This window comes from Bufo bufo, chromosome 1, assembly GCF_905171765.1.
Source record: "Bufo bufo chromosome 1, aBufBuf1.1, whole genome shotgun sequence".
Lineage (NCBI taxonomy): Eukaryota > Metazoa > Chordata > Amphibia > Anura > Bufonidae > Bufo > Bufo bufo.
Window position 1 is genome coordinate 63,497,753 of NC_053389.1, and position 16,499 is coordinate 63,514,251.

Sequence of the window (16,499 nt, forward strand, 5' to 3'; positions counted from 1 at the left end):
TTCCTGTACCACTGCTTGAAGAAGGTGTCTTCCAGAAACTGGCAGTAGGACTGGGAGTTGAGCTTGACTCCATCCTCAACCCGAAAAGGCCCCACAAGCTCATCTTTGATGATACCAGCCCAAACCAGTACTCCACCTCCACCTTGCTGGCGTCTGAGTCGGACTGGAGCTCTCTGCCCTTTACCAATCCAGCCACGGGCCCATCCATCTGGCCCATCAAGACTCACTCTCATTTCATCAGTCCATAAAACCTTAGAAAAATCAGTCTTGAGATATTTCTTGGCCCAGTCTTGACGTTTCAGCTTGTGTGTCTTGTTTAGTGGTGGTCGTCTTTCAGCCTTTCTTACCTTGGCCATGTCTCTGAGTATTGCACACCTTGTGCTTTTGGGCACTCCAGTGATGTTGCAGCTCTGAAATATGGCCAAACTGGTGGCAAGTGGCATCTTGACAGCTGCACGCTTGACTTTTCTCAGTTCATGGGCAGTTATTTTGCGCCTTGGTTTTTCCACACGCTTCTTGCGACCCTGTTGACTATTTTGAATGAAACGCTTGATTGTTCGATGATCACGCTTCAGAAGCTTTGCAATTTTAAGAGTGCTGCATCCCTCTGCAAGATATCTCACTATTTTTGACTTTTCTGAGCCTGTCAAGTCCTTCTTTTGACCCATTTTGCCAAAGGAAAGGACGTTGCCTAATAATTATGCACACCTAATATAGGGTGTTGATGTCATTAGACCACACCCCTTCTCATTACAGAGATGCACATCACCTAATATGCTTAATTGGTAGTAGGCTTTCGAGCCTATACAGCTTGGAGTAAGACAACATGCATAAAGAGGATGATGTGGTCAAAATACTCATTTGCCTAATAATTCTGCACGCAGTGTATTTCACATGGATTTTGCTACATTGAAAAGGCTGAAAATCCATTGAAAGAATTTCCAAATGGTTGTCTGAGATTTATATATATTTTTTTTGAATGGCAGGGTCGCTATTAGGAAAATAAAAAATCTAAAACCTTATACTCGTCCTCCTGAACCCCCCTCTTCCAGAACTGCCTCTCAGTCCTCCCCCTGGGCCTTGCTTTCCATTCTACATCAATGACCTGTCTGTAAACCACACATGACCCCTGAAACCAATCACTGGTCTCTGCGTTCTCGTGCCATATGCCTCTGAGGCCAGTGCGGTATACAGGCACATCTTGGCTGCAGCGTTGGGCAGGTTAGCAGTGGCAGCGCTGGAGCGGAGGGCATTCGGGGAGGCAGGTGTAAGGTTTTTCTTTGGTTTTTGTTCTCATAGTCCCTGCATTTAAAAAATAATAATAATCTTGCAAAGAATTGTACTTTAATTGGAAAAACAAAATCTCCTTTAAATTTAGGTTATTGAACTGTCCACTGAGTAATCTCTGTATTTGGGACGCTTGGCTGACAACCAGAATTGCCACCACTCACACTTAATTTTCCAGATTACTGAACCACAAACCTGAATAGTTATTTAGAGTATTGAAAGCATCGCTGCAAAACGAGGATTTCAAGAAGCTGGGCAAGATGGGTGACGACCAGTATGGGCGCAGAAAAACAGATATTACATAAATGGGGTAAAGTTCAGTGTGAGACTCCATTTGGTCCAGAGGAAGATAAAATCCACCTTTGAACGGTATCAAGTAGAGCGAATAAAATTCCTTCTTGACCCCTGTTAAGAATCGGAGAACGAAATGTTGATAATAGACGATAAAAAGCCGCAACAGTTATCTCCTGTGAGAGGATAGTCCCATAATAATGTGAGAAATGCATATAGAGCATAATACTACATTTTGGATATAGTCTAATGACGTTATTTTTTCTGGGACTGAGATACTGATGACTTATGCTCTGGATAGGTCATCAATATCTGATCGGCGGGGGGTCCGATTCTTGCACCCCCCCCAATCAGCTGTTAGAAAGAGCTGCAGTGCTCAGACGCGCCCTACAGTCTCCTCTTTGGTCTGGGATGTCACCATCCATCGGTCACGTGGCCTTTGTGCAGCTCAGTCGCAGTCAAGTGACCACTGCACAACGTACTGCACTGTGAAGAGGCCGCAGTGCTCCCCGGAGCACAATATCCCCTTTAGACACCTTTGATTGATGTGGTTGCACGGTGTTGAACCCCCCACCAATCTAATTCTGATGATCTATCCTTAGGAAAGGTCATCAGTATCCTTATTCCCAGAAAACCCCTCTAATGGGCATCTGTCAGCAGATTTGTACCTGGGACACTGACCTGTTACATGATGTTTTACTATATGCAAATGAGCCTCTAGGAGCAATGGGGGCGTTACCATTACACCTAGAGGCTCGGATCTCTCTGCAACTGCCACGCCCTCTGCGCTTTACAGGGCCAGACAGTGTAAATGTGTTCACGCCTATCTCTGTCAAAGGGCAGAGGACGCGGCAGTTGCAGAGAAAGCTGAGCCTCTAGGTGTAACGTCAACGCCCCCATTGCTCCTAGAGGCTCATTTACATATATTCAAATTAAATTTTCCCCAGCAATGTGGTCAAATGCGAACATGGGATCAACACAGATGTCTTCAGCTGCCAAGTGCACATGTTACAGGTCAGCCAGTGTCATAGGGACAAAACTGCTGACAGAGGCCCTTTAAATGGCTTTTACCACCAATAATATTAGCTATCCAGTGTACTCCTACTGATTGCTGTCTCATCGGCTTCTATAGGCCCCACGCTCAATCATTGCTGCAAACAAATTTCTCCTTACCACGCTCTAGCACTTGGTGGGAGCGCCCCCGATGTAATGCTTATACTTCTCCTGTAGGAAGCCCACCTTAATTTGTGCAGTAACCCTATCTACGGCCTAATGGAGATTTACTTAGATGTTTGTCTGACGTTTTCTCCGCAGATGTCAGAGCTACATGCGCTAAATCTGTGGCTCAATGAAAAAAAAACTGGTGTCCCTGCCTTGCATTTCATTTATTGTGGGAGGGAGCCGGGTGAGGCTTGGCGGGAAGGGGTGAGGCTTTAAATTTGCACAATTTTTCACAAGACTTTCACGCACCCAATAGTGTCCAACATGCCATTATCATTCCCTGTGTGCCTGTACTGTAAATTTGGCTCATCTGTAGATTGCCTGTCTAGGTTTACGCTGCCTAAACCTTAGACAGGATTATTAAATCTGCCCCATTATGTCGTAGAGACATCCTGGTATATTACATCCACCGCCAGCCTCCGTGCAAACTTCATGGAAAGCAAGTAAATTTGCTTAACTTCCGATTGAAGTGACAAGTCCTCTCTAGTAGAGACAGATGCCCTATTGAACCCCCTGTGTATCACAAGCGGTACGCTGATTTTTAATGCCCTCCTCATTAAAATATAACATTTGTTTCCTGTAGTGGAACTACTCCGAGAATTACTAATGCAGCAGGTCAAGCTCCTTCAGAAAGAAGAAGCCGAGAACTTCCAGCGTTTCTGCAGTCGGAGCACCCAGCAGATGATGGAGAGCGAGAGACAGTCAAGAGCTTCGGGACACAACCACCAGAGAAAACGAATCGGAAAGGCTTGTGCCAATAAACAATCACTCTTACAGCAAAAGACTGAAAAAAGAAACTCTGATCATGGTAGCGTAGGCTCGGAAGAGCCCCCGGAAGATGGCGGAGAGCAGTTTTTTGATGCTCATGAACCTCAAAGCGATGAACCGTCAAAGAACTACACTAAAGATTCGGAAGAAGTCCAGTATCAGATATTGGGTCGGTATCTGTTGGGTGACTCTTTGTTCTTTTCCCCCTTGTAGCAGTGGCTGTATGGATTTTAATAGCGATTTCTTTATTATAGGGAGATACCTGATTCTGGAGGGCTATGAGAACATGCAGGAGAGCTCCACAGATGAAGACTTTGTTTACTCTGAGTCCTCTAATCAAAGCACATATTCAGAGCAACAAGCTGGATCCTCGTATGCAGCAGACAGGCTGAACCCCCCTGTCGGCGGGCACCTTGAGCCCACGCCACCTTCAGACATGTTCAAACAGATGCTGCTTTATATTGAGAAAATTGAAACTGACTTGCAACAGCTCAAGGTGAGCAAAGGATATTCCAGCCGTCCCCGCCATCGCTAGTGTTATGCCATTACCTTCTACTTGGTGGCATGCGACTAACGGATAGCGGCCCCTTTGCTATATTTCCACTCCGAGCCCCCCACTGTGCAGGAAACTACAGTGGTGACTAGTAGAACATGACGGATCCGCATCAAACGCGAGTGTGAAAGTAGCCTTACTAATAGCTCAAAAACACGTACTTAAAGGGGTTTAGTCACTTCAGCAAATGGCATTTATCATGTAGAGAAAGTTAATACCAGGCACTTACTAATGTATTGTGATTGTCCATATTGTCTCCTTTGCTGGCTGGGTTCATTTTTTTTATCGCATTATACACTTTTCATTTCCATGGTTACGACCACCCTGAAATCCATTAGTGGTGGCCGTGCTTGCATACTTTAGGAAAAAGCACTGGTCTAGGTGCGGTCCGGAGAGGCCGGCACTTTTTCCTATAGTGTGCAAGCATGACCACCACTTATGGATTTCAGGGTGGTTGTAACCATGGAAATGGGCAAGCAATATGGATAATAACAATACATTAGTAAGTGCCTTGTATTAACTTCCTCTTCATAATAAGTTGTATTTGCTGAAGTCAGATAACCCCTTTAGGCCACATTCTTATCAGTAAGATAGGAATTGAGCTATAATGAATGTTTAGAAGGTTAGATATAATGAGCTGCCTGATGGGAGACTGGTAAAAATGCAGATTTTGCGACTTGAGAATCTCAAGGCTGTACAGAGAAAGGGGCTACATTTTTTTAACGAAGACTAAATTAAAAAATTATTTTTAATAGTAATAAAAAAATAATAATAATTGCCATAGCCTTGTGGTGTCCATAGCCTTTAAACCCCCACAACTATCATGTAATGGCATATCCTTGCTAAAATTATCTGTTGAAACACCGCTTTAAACACTCTACACAGTACTTTACACGGGCCAACACAGCAGGGGTGCAAACTTGGTCAGGACTCTACCCTCTAAAGCAGGGTTTCTCAACTCTGGTCCTCGGGACCCAGCTACCAGTCATGTTTGCATTGAGCAGGTGATATAATTAGTGTCCATGCATCAGGACTTACCACAGGTATTCATTCTGTGGGATATTCTCAAATCCTGACCGGAATAGCGAATCCCTGCTTTAAAGGAACAACTTTTAGCAAGTAAGGCAGTGGATAAAATGGCCCAAGGGTCATTGAAAGGGGATTAGGTGGGAAACCCTTTTGTCCTGTGGGGGGGGGCTGGTTTGATCCTAGTTATGGGGCCCTTACTTCTCTACGTCACTGATCGTAGGACCTGAGAGCTGCATTTACATGCATCAATCACCTCCACTGTAAGGGGCTGAGCAATCGCTACTGTGATCACTTGTTCCTATAGAGTCATTATTCCCGGACAGCAGGTCACTGTTTAGACAGCACGATGACCTGCTGGCCCAGACACGATGATTTAGACGAGCGCGCACCAGTGATGCTTTCAAACGATGAATGAGCGTTTGCATGTTCATCCGGTGATCGTCGGCACCTTTACACAGGGCAGTTATTGGGAAAGGACGTTCCTAGGAGCATTTCTTCCTGATAATTGTCCAGATCATTGGCCCCTGTAAAGGGGTTGTCTCACTTCAGCAAATTGCGTTTATCCTGTAGATAAAGTTAATACAAGACACTTACTAATGTCTTGTGATTGTCCATATTGTCTCCTTTGCTGGCTGGATTCATTTTTCCATTGTATTATACACTGCTTTTATCCAGGGGGCCTCTCTGGTGGCCAGGACCATGAAAGTATGCCTATGCGCACTCCCATGGTCCCAGCTACTAGAGAGGCCGGCAGGGTGGTCGTAACCATGAAAACGAGAAGTGTATAATGTGATGGAAAAATGAATCCAGCCAGCAAAGGAGGCAATATGGACAATCACAATACATTAGTAAGTGCCTTGTATTAACTTTCTCTACATGATAAATGCCATTTGCTGAAATGCGACAACCCCTTAAAATGTCTACTGATTGAGAGAAGTCTAATTTCTGATGAGATACACAAGAGGGTTCTCAGAATGGTCATATATAGCCTGCATATCTCATGGGTTTTATAGGGTGGCCCTAATATGTTTTCTGAGCACGGAGCTTACATATGGTAGATTGTCCATGTACATGGGTGTCACTTATACCCAGTCCACGGACTTGTGTGTAGATCAAGTGCTTATTTCTTCTGGTTTTCTACATTACAGGGACTTGAAAACTGTTATAGTGCACTCCGGAATAAGCTGGCAGCATCAGGCCTCCTGGAAGAAGAACCAGGTATGATGTGGTAGCAGTTTAACCTTGATTTTGTCTACTGGTCTGGTTTATAAGCTGTGAGGACCTGGTGCGGGTTGATGTGTTTCTGCCGCACCACCACCAGCCATTGTAAGGTTACTCAACCTTTTTAACATCAGGATTAAACAGTCATATCTTGTGGAACTCCTGCCGATTATTTTTGTATTTTTTTGAAGAGGCTAAAATCAAATAATATTCAGCAAATTTAATTCAGACCTCTCTGTTATACCTCCTAGAAATATATGTGTGGGTGTTATATGTTGAGGACGTTCCCCTAAACACTGACACTATGCAATCAGTGCTGAAGCTGTAGACTGTAAGGACATGCCCCATTGACAGGGGGATTAATAACACCCCTTGTCAATTTATTCTTACATTTTTAGGAGGTATAATGGGGGAGCTGCCGAGAAAACATTAGAAAAGATGCTCCAGAATTATTGTTTATTGTGTCTAAGTATTTACTTGAGGTGATGTTTCCTTTTTGTTTGACCCCAAACAGCAAAATTTATTGAGACCTTCGATATCGGTGCCCACAGCTAATTCATACTGCGGACCAAACCCCTAAATTAATCAGACTCCACACCAGACCCCTAATTTAAAATCCTACTATCAGACAAAACAATTTTACTTACCGGTACCTCTTCTTGCTCTTGGTTTCTCTTGTCTTCGGAGCCCTGCACACAGGTCCTAACCCAAGCCAGCATCCGGACCTTGTGTGCAAGGCCCTGGAGGCCATCTTGTAGTAGGCGGGATGGTCGGTGTCCGGTGTACAGACAATGCGTGTCACACCACTAAGTAAACCTGCCCCAGTGTTTCCTAACCCTGTCTAGAATAAGGCATTTTGAACTTAGTCTTAGGGCTCTTTCGCACGATGGGGATCCCGTGCGTGGAATCCGCTGCGTGAAAGAGTGCCAAGCCCCATTCTGGACAGCAGAGACACGGAGCATTGACATGATTGATAATGCTCTTTGCCTCTCTGTGACCTTTTTACTACAAAATCACAGTGACAATTTTATCTCGCTGTGATTTTGTAGTAAAAAGATCACAGAGAGGCAAAGAGCATTATCAATTAGGTTATTGCTCCGTGTCTCTGCTGTCCGGAGCGGGGCTTGGCACTCTTTCACGCAGCAGATTACCCGCACGGCATCCGCTCATGTGAAAGAACCCTTAAAGGGGTTTCAGGGACTTTGATATTGATATCCTAGGCCAGTGACGTCACGTTCATCGGTCACATGGCCAAGGTGCAGCTCAGTTCCATTCAAGTGAATAAGGCTGAGCTATAATACAAAGCACAGTCGCTATCCAATGGACGGCGCGGTGCTTGGTGAGCTACGAGTAGACCATGGTGCTCACCAGCGCGCTGCAGCCATCTCAAACAGCTGATTGGCGTGTGTGCAGCATGTCAGAACCCGGCAAATCTGATATTGGTGACCTGTCCTGAGGAAAGAACAGTACAAAAATTCCTGTAAACTATGCCAGATTTATCACAATAAGGGTCCATTCACACATCCGTGTGTGTTTTGCGGATCCACGGATCCGCAAAACACGGACAGCGGCAATGTGCGGTCCGCATTTTGCAGACCGCACATTGCCGGCACTAAGAGAATATGCCTATTCTTGTCCGCTATTGTGGACAAGAATAGGACATGTTCTATTTTTTTCAGGGTTGGAATTGTGGACCCGGAAGTGCGGGTCCGCAATTCCGGATCGGGGCCGCACGTCGTGCAGTCCCATAGAAATGTATGGGTCCGCAATTCCATTCCGCAAAATGCGGACGTGTGAATGGAGCCTAAGGGACATTTACCAAAAAGCATTGCTCCACTATTGTGGCATAAAAAAGTTGTAAAATTTGGCACATGGCGTTTCCTTCAAGCCACACCCCTTCCCAATAAGCCATGCCCCCTTCTCTGACGAGACATAAAAAGTATCTTAAAGGGGTGGTCAGAATTTTTATATAAATGACCTATCCTCAGGATAGGACTCAGTATCAGATTCTTGGGGTCTAACATCCCACTGATCAGCTCTTACCTTGTATCTTCAGGACTGGAGCTGTAGGACTCCCTGCACTCCCACTGATCAGCTCTTACCTTGTATCTTTAGGACTGGAGCTGTAGGACTCCCCGCACTCCCACTGATGAGCTCTTACCTTGTATCTTTAGGACTGGAGCTGTAGGACTCACCGCACTCCCACTGATTAGCTCTTAACTTGTATCTTCAGGACTGGAGCTGTAGGACACCCCTCACTCCCACTGATCAGCTCTTACCTTGTATCTTCAGGACTGGAGCTGTAGGACACCCCACTCTCCCACTGATTAGCTCTTACCTTGTATCTTCAGGACTGGAGCTGTAGGACACCCCGCACTCCCACTGATCAGCTCTTACCTTGTATCTTCAGGACTGGAGCTGTAGGACAACCCACTCTCCCACTGATCAGCTCTTACCTTGTATCTTCTGGACTGGAGCTGTAGGACAACCCACTCTCCCACTGATCAGCTCTTACCTTGTAGATTTGGGACCGGTAACTGATTAGCAGGGATGCAGGTTGTTGGACCCCATGGATCTGATACTGGTGACCTATCCTGAGGATCGTAATCAACAAAAGGCGACGGCAGCATCTCCAGTTCTTTCTTTATTGATCGTACTTCAAAGAGAGAGTATACAAAAAGCCAGACGGCAATGTTTCGGCTACATAGTAGCCTTTATCAAGCTGAATAACGAGTGATATCTACAACTATGTTAGTGTCTAAAGCCCCTCCCATTTAGATGGGGAGCCAATCAAATGGGTGTCACGACCCCCACTTTGTAAAAATCACCAATCCAAAGTGAACCCTCATAAAGTATCGTATCCATCACAGTTGTGTATAATTAAAACACGTGTTTACCTTATCAGAGGCGGTAGTCATCAGTGGTGGGCATGTCGAAATTATACACAACTGTGATGGATACGATACTTTATGAGGGTTCACTTTGGATTGGCGATTTTTACAAAGTGGGGGTTGTGACACCCATTTGATTGGCTCCCCATCTAAATGGGAGGGGCTTTAGACACTAACATAGTTGTAGATATCACTCGTTATTCAGCTTGATAAAGGCTACTATGTAGCCGAAACATTGCCGTCTGGCTTTTTGTATACTCTCTCTTTGAAGTACGATCAATAAAGAAAGAACTGGAGATGCTGCCGTCGCCTTTTGTTGATTACTGATCTGATGACTGCTGAGGATCTGGGGTCTTGGCTTGGCTGATGCATTCCGGTGTGGTCGATGAGGTCCATGAGTGCTGCTCTGCAATTTGTGTTTGTACTATCCTGAGGATTGGTCATTAATATCAAAATCCTGGACAACCCCTTTAAAGTGTCTAAACCATAAATGCAGCGCAGAGTCCGTGTGCCAGTGGGTTTTTTTTTGGCGCTTACTGGCGCATGTTCAAAAATACACCTGCCCTGTTTCAGGCCATTACTGCAGTGATGCAGTTTAATGCTCACATTACTAATTTCATGCAAACGGGATTGCAGACCTGGACTGTTACCACAGCCTGTCTCTGCAGCGCACTGAGCGGCCTCTAAATGCATGTTGTACATTGCCTCTTGGCTGCATTTCCCCGTTCATTAAAATCAACCGTTCAGTAAATGTAGAATTGGAGGCGACAAGCTTTACTTTATGTTCACACTCTGCAGACACTTATTATGTTCACACTCTGCACATTAACAAAATGTAGGCAGTAAAACACATGCATGACAGATGGTTCCTCACCCTGTGTCTGTAGCATTACCCTCCCCCACTCCCAAATCTAGGAACACCCGTAGACCACTGAATGTTCTACAAAAATGATGTCTCTTCTTCTGTTGAGCCCATTAGAAGATCTGCGCTGACCACATCTGTCCCGTGGGCAACTGTCCCAGTATAACATGTATTTAGTCACTCAAAACCAGAGGATGACTCATGTGTAAAAATCTGAATTTCTCACTTCAGCTGCACAAACCTCCTATCCAATGCTATATTCAGTGTCTTTATCTACATGATGCTGAAGAGTTATACAGTGCTTTCGGCAAGTTTTCAGACCTATTCAAAAAGATCTATATTTTCCCCATCTATCAGCACTCAATACTCCATAATGAGAAAGTGAGAGCAGGATGCCGGTAATCTTTGATAATCTTTGATAATCTTGCATTGACCTAAGTATTCAGACCCTTCACTCAGGACTTAGTTGAAGGCCATTTGCAGTGATTACAGCCTCCAGTCTTCTTGGGTATGATGCCACAAGGTTTACCTGGATTTGGGGATTTTCTGCCATTCTCTGCAGATCCTCTCAAGCCCAGTCAGGTTTCATGGGGACAGTTGGTGGACAGCCATTTTCAGGTCTATTCAGAGATGTTTCGATTGGGTTCAAGTCAGGGCTCTGGCTTGGCCACTCAAGGACCTTCACAGATTTGTCCCTAAGCCACTCCTGTATTGTCTTGGCTGTGTGCTTAGTTGTAGACAACATTGTCTTGTTGGAACGTGAACGTTCGGTCCAGTCTGAGGTCTGGAGCACTCTGGATCAGGTTTTAATTAATTTCTCTATACTTTGCTTCATTTAGCTTCCCCTCAACTCTGACAAGTAGGGCTGCAGCTATCGACTATGTTTGTAATCGAGTATTCTATTGATTAATCCAACGATTAATTGAGTACTCTAATAACAAAAAACTAATTAAAAGAACATTTTTTTTTATAAAAATTAATCAGCGCGCTTCACTCCGTGGTCACATGACACAAACAAGGATTTTTTTTTGTGTCGAATTACTCGATTCAATCAAGTAATCGTTTCAGCCGTACTGACAAGTCTACCTCTCCCAGCCGCTAAAAAATACCACCACAGCATGATGCTGCCACCACCACGCTTCACTGTAAAGATGGTATTGGTCAGGTGGCGAGCCTGGCCTGGTTTCCTCCAGACTTTACGCTTAGAATTGAGGCCAAAAGTTAAATCTTGGTTTCATCAGACCAGAGAATCTTGTTTCTCAGTCTGAGTGTCTGTTAGGTGCAAACTCCAGGTGGGCGTTTATGGGTCTTTATTGAGGAGAGACTTATTTCTGGCCACTCTGCCATGAAGCACAAATTGGTGGAGTGCTGCAGTGATTGAAGAAAGAAGGTCAACCATCTGCACACATGATCTGTGGAGCTCAGCCAGAGTGACCATTGGGTTCTTGGTCAACTCTTTCACCAAGGCCCTTCTTTCCTGATTACTTAGTTTGGTGGGCAGCCAGGATTATGGAGGCCTCTCTGCTCTTGGGTACTTTCAGTGGAGAAGAAATTTTTTGGACACTTCTCCGGACCTGTCCTCCACACAATCCTGTGTTTCTGAGCTCTACAGACAGTTATCTTCTCCTCATGGCTTGGTTTTTGCTGTGATATGTACTGTCAGCTTTGAAACGTTATATTATAGGCAGGGCTGTGTCTTTCCAAATCATGTCTAAGCCACTGAATTTACCACAGATCGACTCCAGTCAAGTTGTAGTAACATCTCAAAGAGAATCAAGAGAAGTTGGAGTCCCCTTGAGCTAAATTTCAAGTGTCATAGCAAAGGGTCTGAATACTTAAGTCCATGTGAAATTTTAGTCTTTTCTTTTTAATAAATTTGCAAACATTTTTAAAATTCAGTTTTCACTTGCTCATTATGGGGTATTCAGTGTAGAATGATGGGGGGGGGGGGGACTAGATTATTTATTTATTTATTTATTTATTTATTAGCACAAGGCCTCAACATAACAAAAGGTGAAAAAAAAGGGTTTAAAGACTTTCCGAATCACTGTATACTGACAACATTTGTTTGTTCCTGCAATGGTTATGAAGTGACCCTAATGGAGAGTGCCGTCCTTCTAGACAGTGCTAGGGTCAGGGCTCTTGGCAAGTTTGTTTTGGGTCTACATCGGGAAGCTTCTGGTATTGTCCCTAATGTACACATAGGGCTCTGTTCACCTGACAAAGGCCAAAAGAGAGTCTTTCTGACCTCCATCGGGCAGGATTATGTCGGTAAACCTTTTCTCTGGTATGGCTTAGCTTAGTTAGACTACATCACACTGTATAGTAGGATAACTGGATGTGTATGTCGTGGGGTCTTCCAACATAGGTTCTAAATGTGAAGTGAACAGGACCTTATTTAGGGGAAATTGGAGGCTTATGCAGGACATATGGTTTGCACGTCTGCTTTTAGTCAGTGAGTTATCATTCCATCAGAGCATTTGTGCAAGCCAAGTACCCGCTTGAATGCACCCCAATGTATGGTGTTCTGCACAGTGAGTACCCCTAGAGACATATGCACCCCTCCCTAGAGACATGCACTTCTCTGGGACCCAGACATCAGAGCCTTGTACCAGCGCAGACATGAAGCATCCTGCCAGTAAGTGAGCGCATCCAGAAACCTCCACGTCCTAAGGAGTTAACCCCTGTACGATAGGAACTGGTTAAGTAATGGATATTGGGAATCACTACGGTTATTTGATAGGATTGTCCAGAGCTGCAACTCTGCACTAAAACCAGGGCCAGCGATCAGCACTTCCCTAACCGACTGCTGTGATTTAGTGCAGCTTGTCAGGGGCACTCTTCAGATCTGTTTTAATATTTTAGTTTTTCCGGTTTCAGCAGGGTTATGGAGGGAAAAAAAATGTTAGGGGATAGCGGAGATACTAATTCTCTAATGCAGTGCAGTTGTCAGCATTAGGCCAATTTTCACGTGAGTGTAACACAGGTGCAAACCCCTGGCTGGCCGCCGGCCTTGTCGGTGCCATAGTTCCTCTTGTTGGTGTGAAATTGGCCACGCTCTCTTTTATAGTAGTGAGATTACTTCATGGTTATGACGTTCCGTATCTGAAATAGTGCATCTATAAGGCATTACCTAACCAGGCTATTATGTAGCTTCAGGATGTAGTTGGGGGTTATTAAGGTTTGTTTTTTTACAACTTGTCCTCCAAGTGCTCCTTAACAGCCCCAGTTGCCAGGGTAAACGGCCCAAATTGTCGGCATCAAGGCGATGCCCGGTCTAGTTATGGCCAGGACTATTATATTATGAGCGCTATGAATATACAGATCCAGAGAGAAATACAGATGCCTTCTCTACGCGGTGCTTGACCTGCAGCTGCCAAAGGCAGGATTCACACGTGCAGTTTCTAATGCAGTTTTTAAAGGGACACTGACAGGGCCAAAAAGCATATTTAGGTATATATATGACCGTACAGGTCTTATAAAGTGTATTAGAATTATGTAAGTATCCCCCCTGTCCACCGAATAACTACAGTAATGTGAAGTTTTATAACCTGCTGGAATCGGGTTCTATCTGCCCAAGGGGCGGTGTTTCACCTCAGCTTGCGCCCAGCCAGCCTCGCCACAACTGCCGTGAATATTGATGAGCTGGGCGGCGCTTCAAACGGCAGTTGTGGCGAGGCTGGCTGGGCGCAAGCTGAGGTGAAACACCGCCCCTTGGGCAGATAGAACCCGATTCCAGCAGGTTATAAAACTTCACATTACTGTAGTTATTCGGTGGACAGGGGGGATACTTACATGATTCTAATACACTTTATAAGACCTGTACGGTCATATATATACCTAAATATGCTTTTTGGCCCTGTCAGTGTCCCTTTAAGCCAAAGCCAGTAGTGGATCCTGAGAACTGCTAACTATATGGAAAATGTTTATACTGTGCATCATATTTTGCGTTCGCTCATGGCTTTGGCTTAAAAAAAAATAAAAAATAAAAAACTGTATGTGTGAATCCAGCCAAAAGCCCCTTATCGCCTTAATTCTGCCCTTGAACGTGAAACGTGTGAACAGATAAGTGATAATGTATGCACCTTTTAGCTTGAATTGGGTTTTTTCTGGATTAGGAAGCCATGGCTGCTTTGTGACAAAAATAGCGCCACCCCTGTCTATGGGTTTTATTGGGTATTGCAGCTCAACGGCGTTGAAGTGAATGAGGATGATCTGCATTGTGACATACAAGCGATGGACAGGTGTGTGGTTTCTTGGGGGGAAAAAAGGCATGGTTAAAGGGGTTATCGTATCCTCAGGATAGGTCATCAATATCAGATTGGCGCAGGATCGACACCCCCGGGACCCCCGCTAATCAGCGGTTTGAAGAGGTTGCTTTGGTGAGTGCTGCCTCCTCACAGATTATCCTGAGGATAGGCCATCAATATGAAATTCCCAGATAACCTCTGTAAACAGGTATTCTGGAAGCTAATGGCGCCCACTCTGTAACCTTTGGTGTTGGTCCTGTGTAACTCCGCACTATGCATGATGGCAGTAGGTGTTCTCCAACCCTTCTGTGAACTCTGATGTGGTCATCAATGGCCAACATTAGTGGTCAGTGAGGAAGGCATCAAATGAGGGCTGGGGAGCTCCTACTGCCATTATGCATAGTACGGAGATGCACAGGACCAGCACCAGGTGTCATGGTGTAGGACACCATTGAGAATATCTGGGACTGCATGGGTTGATGGATTTCCCATGCACAGCAGCAAACAACCACCTTGGCCTAACTATGGGTCCAAGGTGAAAGATCTTGAAATGATCACAGGAGGACATCCAATATCTGTATGACCATCACCATGCTAGAGTTGTCAAAGTGGCAGCCTGTGTCACAGCAAGGGGAAATGTCACCCGGTATTAATGTGACCGTGCTTCATCATATACCCTACTGCAGAACCCAAAATAAAGGGGGCACCACCTCGGTTATGTGATCATTGACCAAGCACCACCAGCAGTTTATACTTTGTCAGTCTCGGCTCAATCACATTAGATTTTCCAGGTGTTCTTTTATTATTTTCCGGTAGTTGTATTTCCAGCATCCAAACCACTCCTGATCAGAGCAAGGATAATAATCATTTATATTCTATCCAAAGAAGAAAATTGCCGCTGGCTGTGAGTCCTTATTTATGTGCTATCTTCCGGGAATCGTCAGTATAGTCCTCAACGACCTGGAGAAGGGGAAGAAGTGACAAGGTTAATCTTCCTTACACGTGACGAAAGTAGCTTCATGCATTCATCATCCGGCTGTTCTCGTGTTTCCTTGTGTAGCATATGTATTAGATTTGCCTTCGTAGTGGGGGGTAGTGAGATACGCCTGTAAATAATTGTCTGCTTATTCCTTCATCTGCAGATATCAAGATGCTCCCTACTGACAAGGGTTGAGAACAAAGCTGTCTGAGCTCTGGTCCGGGAGATTTCAGCTCACCGGAGGGATCTGCCTGCAGCCCACCAACAATCCCACAATCTCTTCTAGACCTTGGGCAAAACCCTGCAGACCTTCCCCTCGATCCTCCAGCACACAACATACACCTCACTTGTAGGCTAGACGTAACGATTTGAGAGCAGGTCAAGAAAAAGTCCTAAAGCAACGTGACTGCAGCCGCTTTGTAACCTGGATGACGTTGCGGTGCAGGAGATGAGATGTAACCAGTCTCTACCCAGTTGCAATCAGACTGATGGGTACATAGGATGTGATAAGAAAAAAAAAAGGCAATATGTGTTCGTTACCTGTTCGTTGCGAGCGTGTTTGTGCCATGAAAAATGTCTCTATGAGAAGAGAAAAAAGGAAAACGATCATTGTCATACATAAATGATGGGCAAACACCAGATGGTGTGTCTGCTCATATTCCAGAAACATGAGTGCAGGTTGCCAAAAACACTACTGAGCTAGCACCCTGGAGGCAGGCACCAGTAATGCAAATAATATTTAGGGCCAGTAATAAGGTTGCCTGCGTTGCCTGCCTCCGTATTTGCACTGACAGTGCTAAGATCTTTATTAGCTGAGGTTCTCCCTCGTCTCCGTTCTCCCTTGTCCTCCGTATGTCTTCCAATCCCTGAGCCTGAAGAAAGGACCAGAGCTTCAGTCTCCTGCCAAGTTTCCCAGCTACACTGCCACCTTAACGAGACTGCCAGAATGCTCCTCTGAAGGCTGTCCTAAAGAACTTCCTGCATGACCAGAGCCCCTCGGAGAGGGGGAAGAAGAGTGTATCAGTCCGCAGTAAAGCGTGCTCCATGCCGATCATCGCCGCCAATCAGTGTTGCCAATTTCTGACCGATTGTTGCTGCTCTACACAAGACGTCCCTGCAGAAGAGCGTCTGTTAACCGGACTCTTGT

General features: G+C 45.1%; 1 protein-coding gene across 3 annotated transcripts in view; it reads left to right on the forward strand.

Moving 5' to 3' along the window:
* ARHGEF12 (Rho guanine nucleotide exchange factor 12) overlaps nucleotides 1-15,942 on the forward strand; it is a 216,531-nt gene extending 200,589 nt beyond the window's left edge. For all 3 annotated transcript variants that reach the window (XM_040425180.1, XM_040425188.1, XM_040425196.1), the window contains 4 exons: nucleotides 3,383-3,736; nucleotides 3,822-4,063; nucleotides 6,298-6,367; nucleotides 15,516-15,942. In XM_040425180.1, the coding sequence (XP_040281114.1) occupies nucleotides 3,383-3,736; nucleotides 3,822-4,063; nucleotides 6,298-6,367; nucleotides 15,516-15,547 (698 nt within the window). In that variant the 3' untranslated portion in view covers nucleotides 15,548-15,942. The remainder of the gene's footprint in view (nucleotides 1-3,382; nucleotides 3,737-3,821; nucleotides 4,064-6,297; nucleotides 6,368-15,515) is intronic.
* The last annotated feature ends 557 nt before the right edge of the window (nucleotides 15,943-16,499 follow it).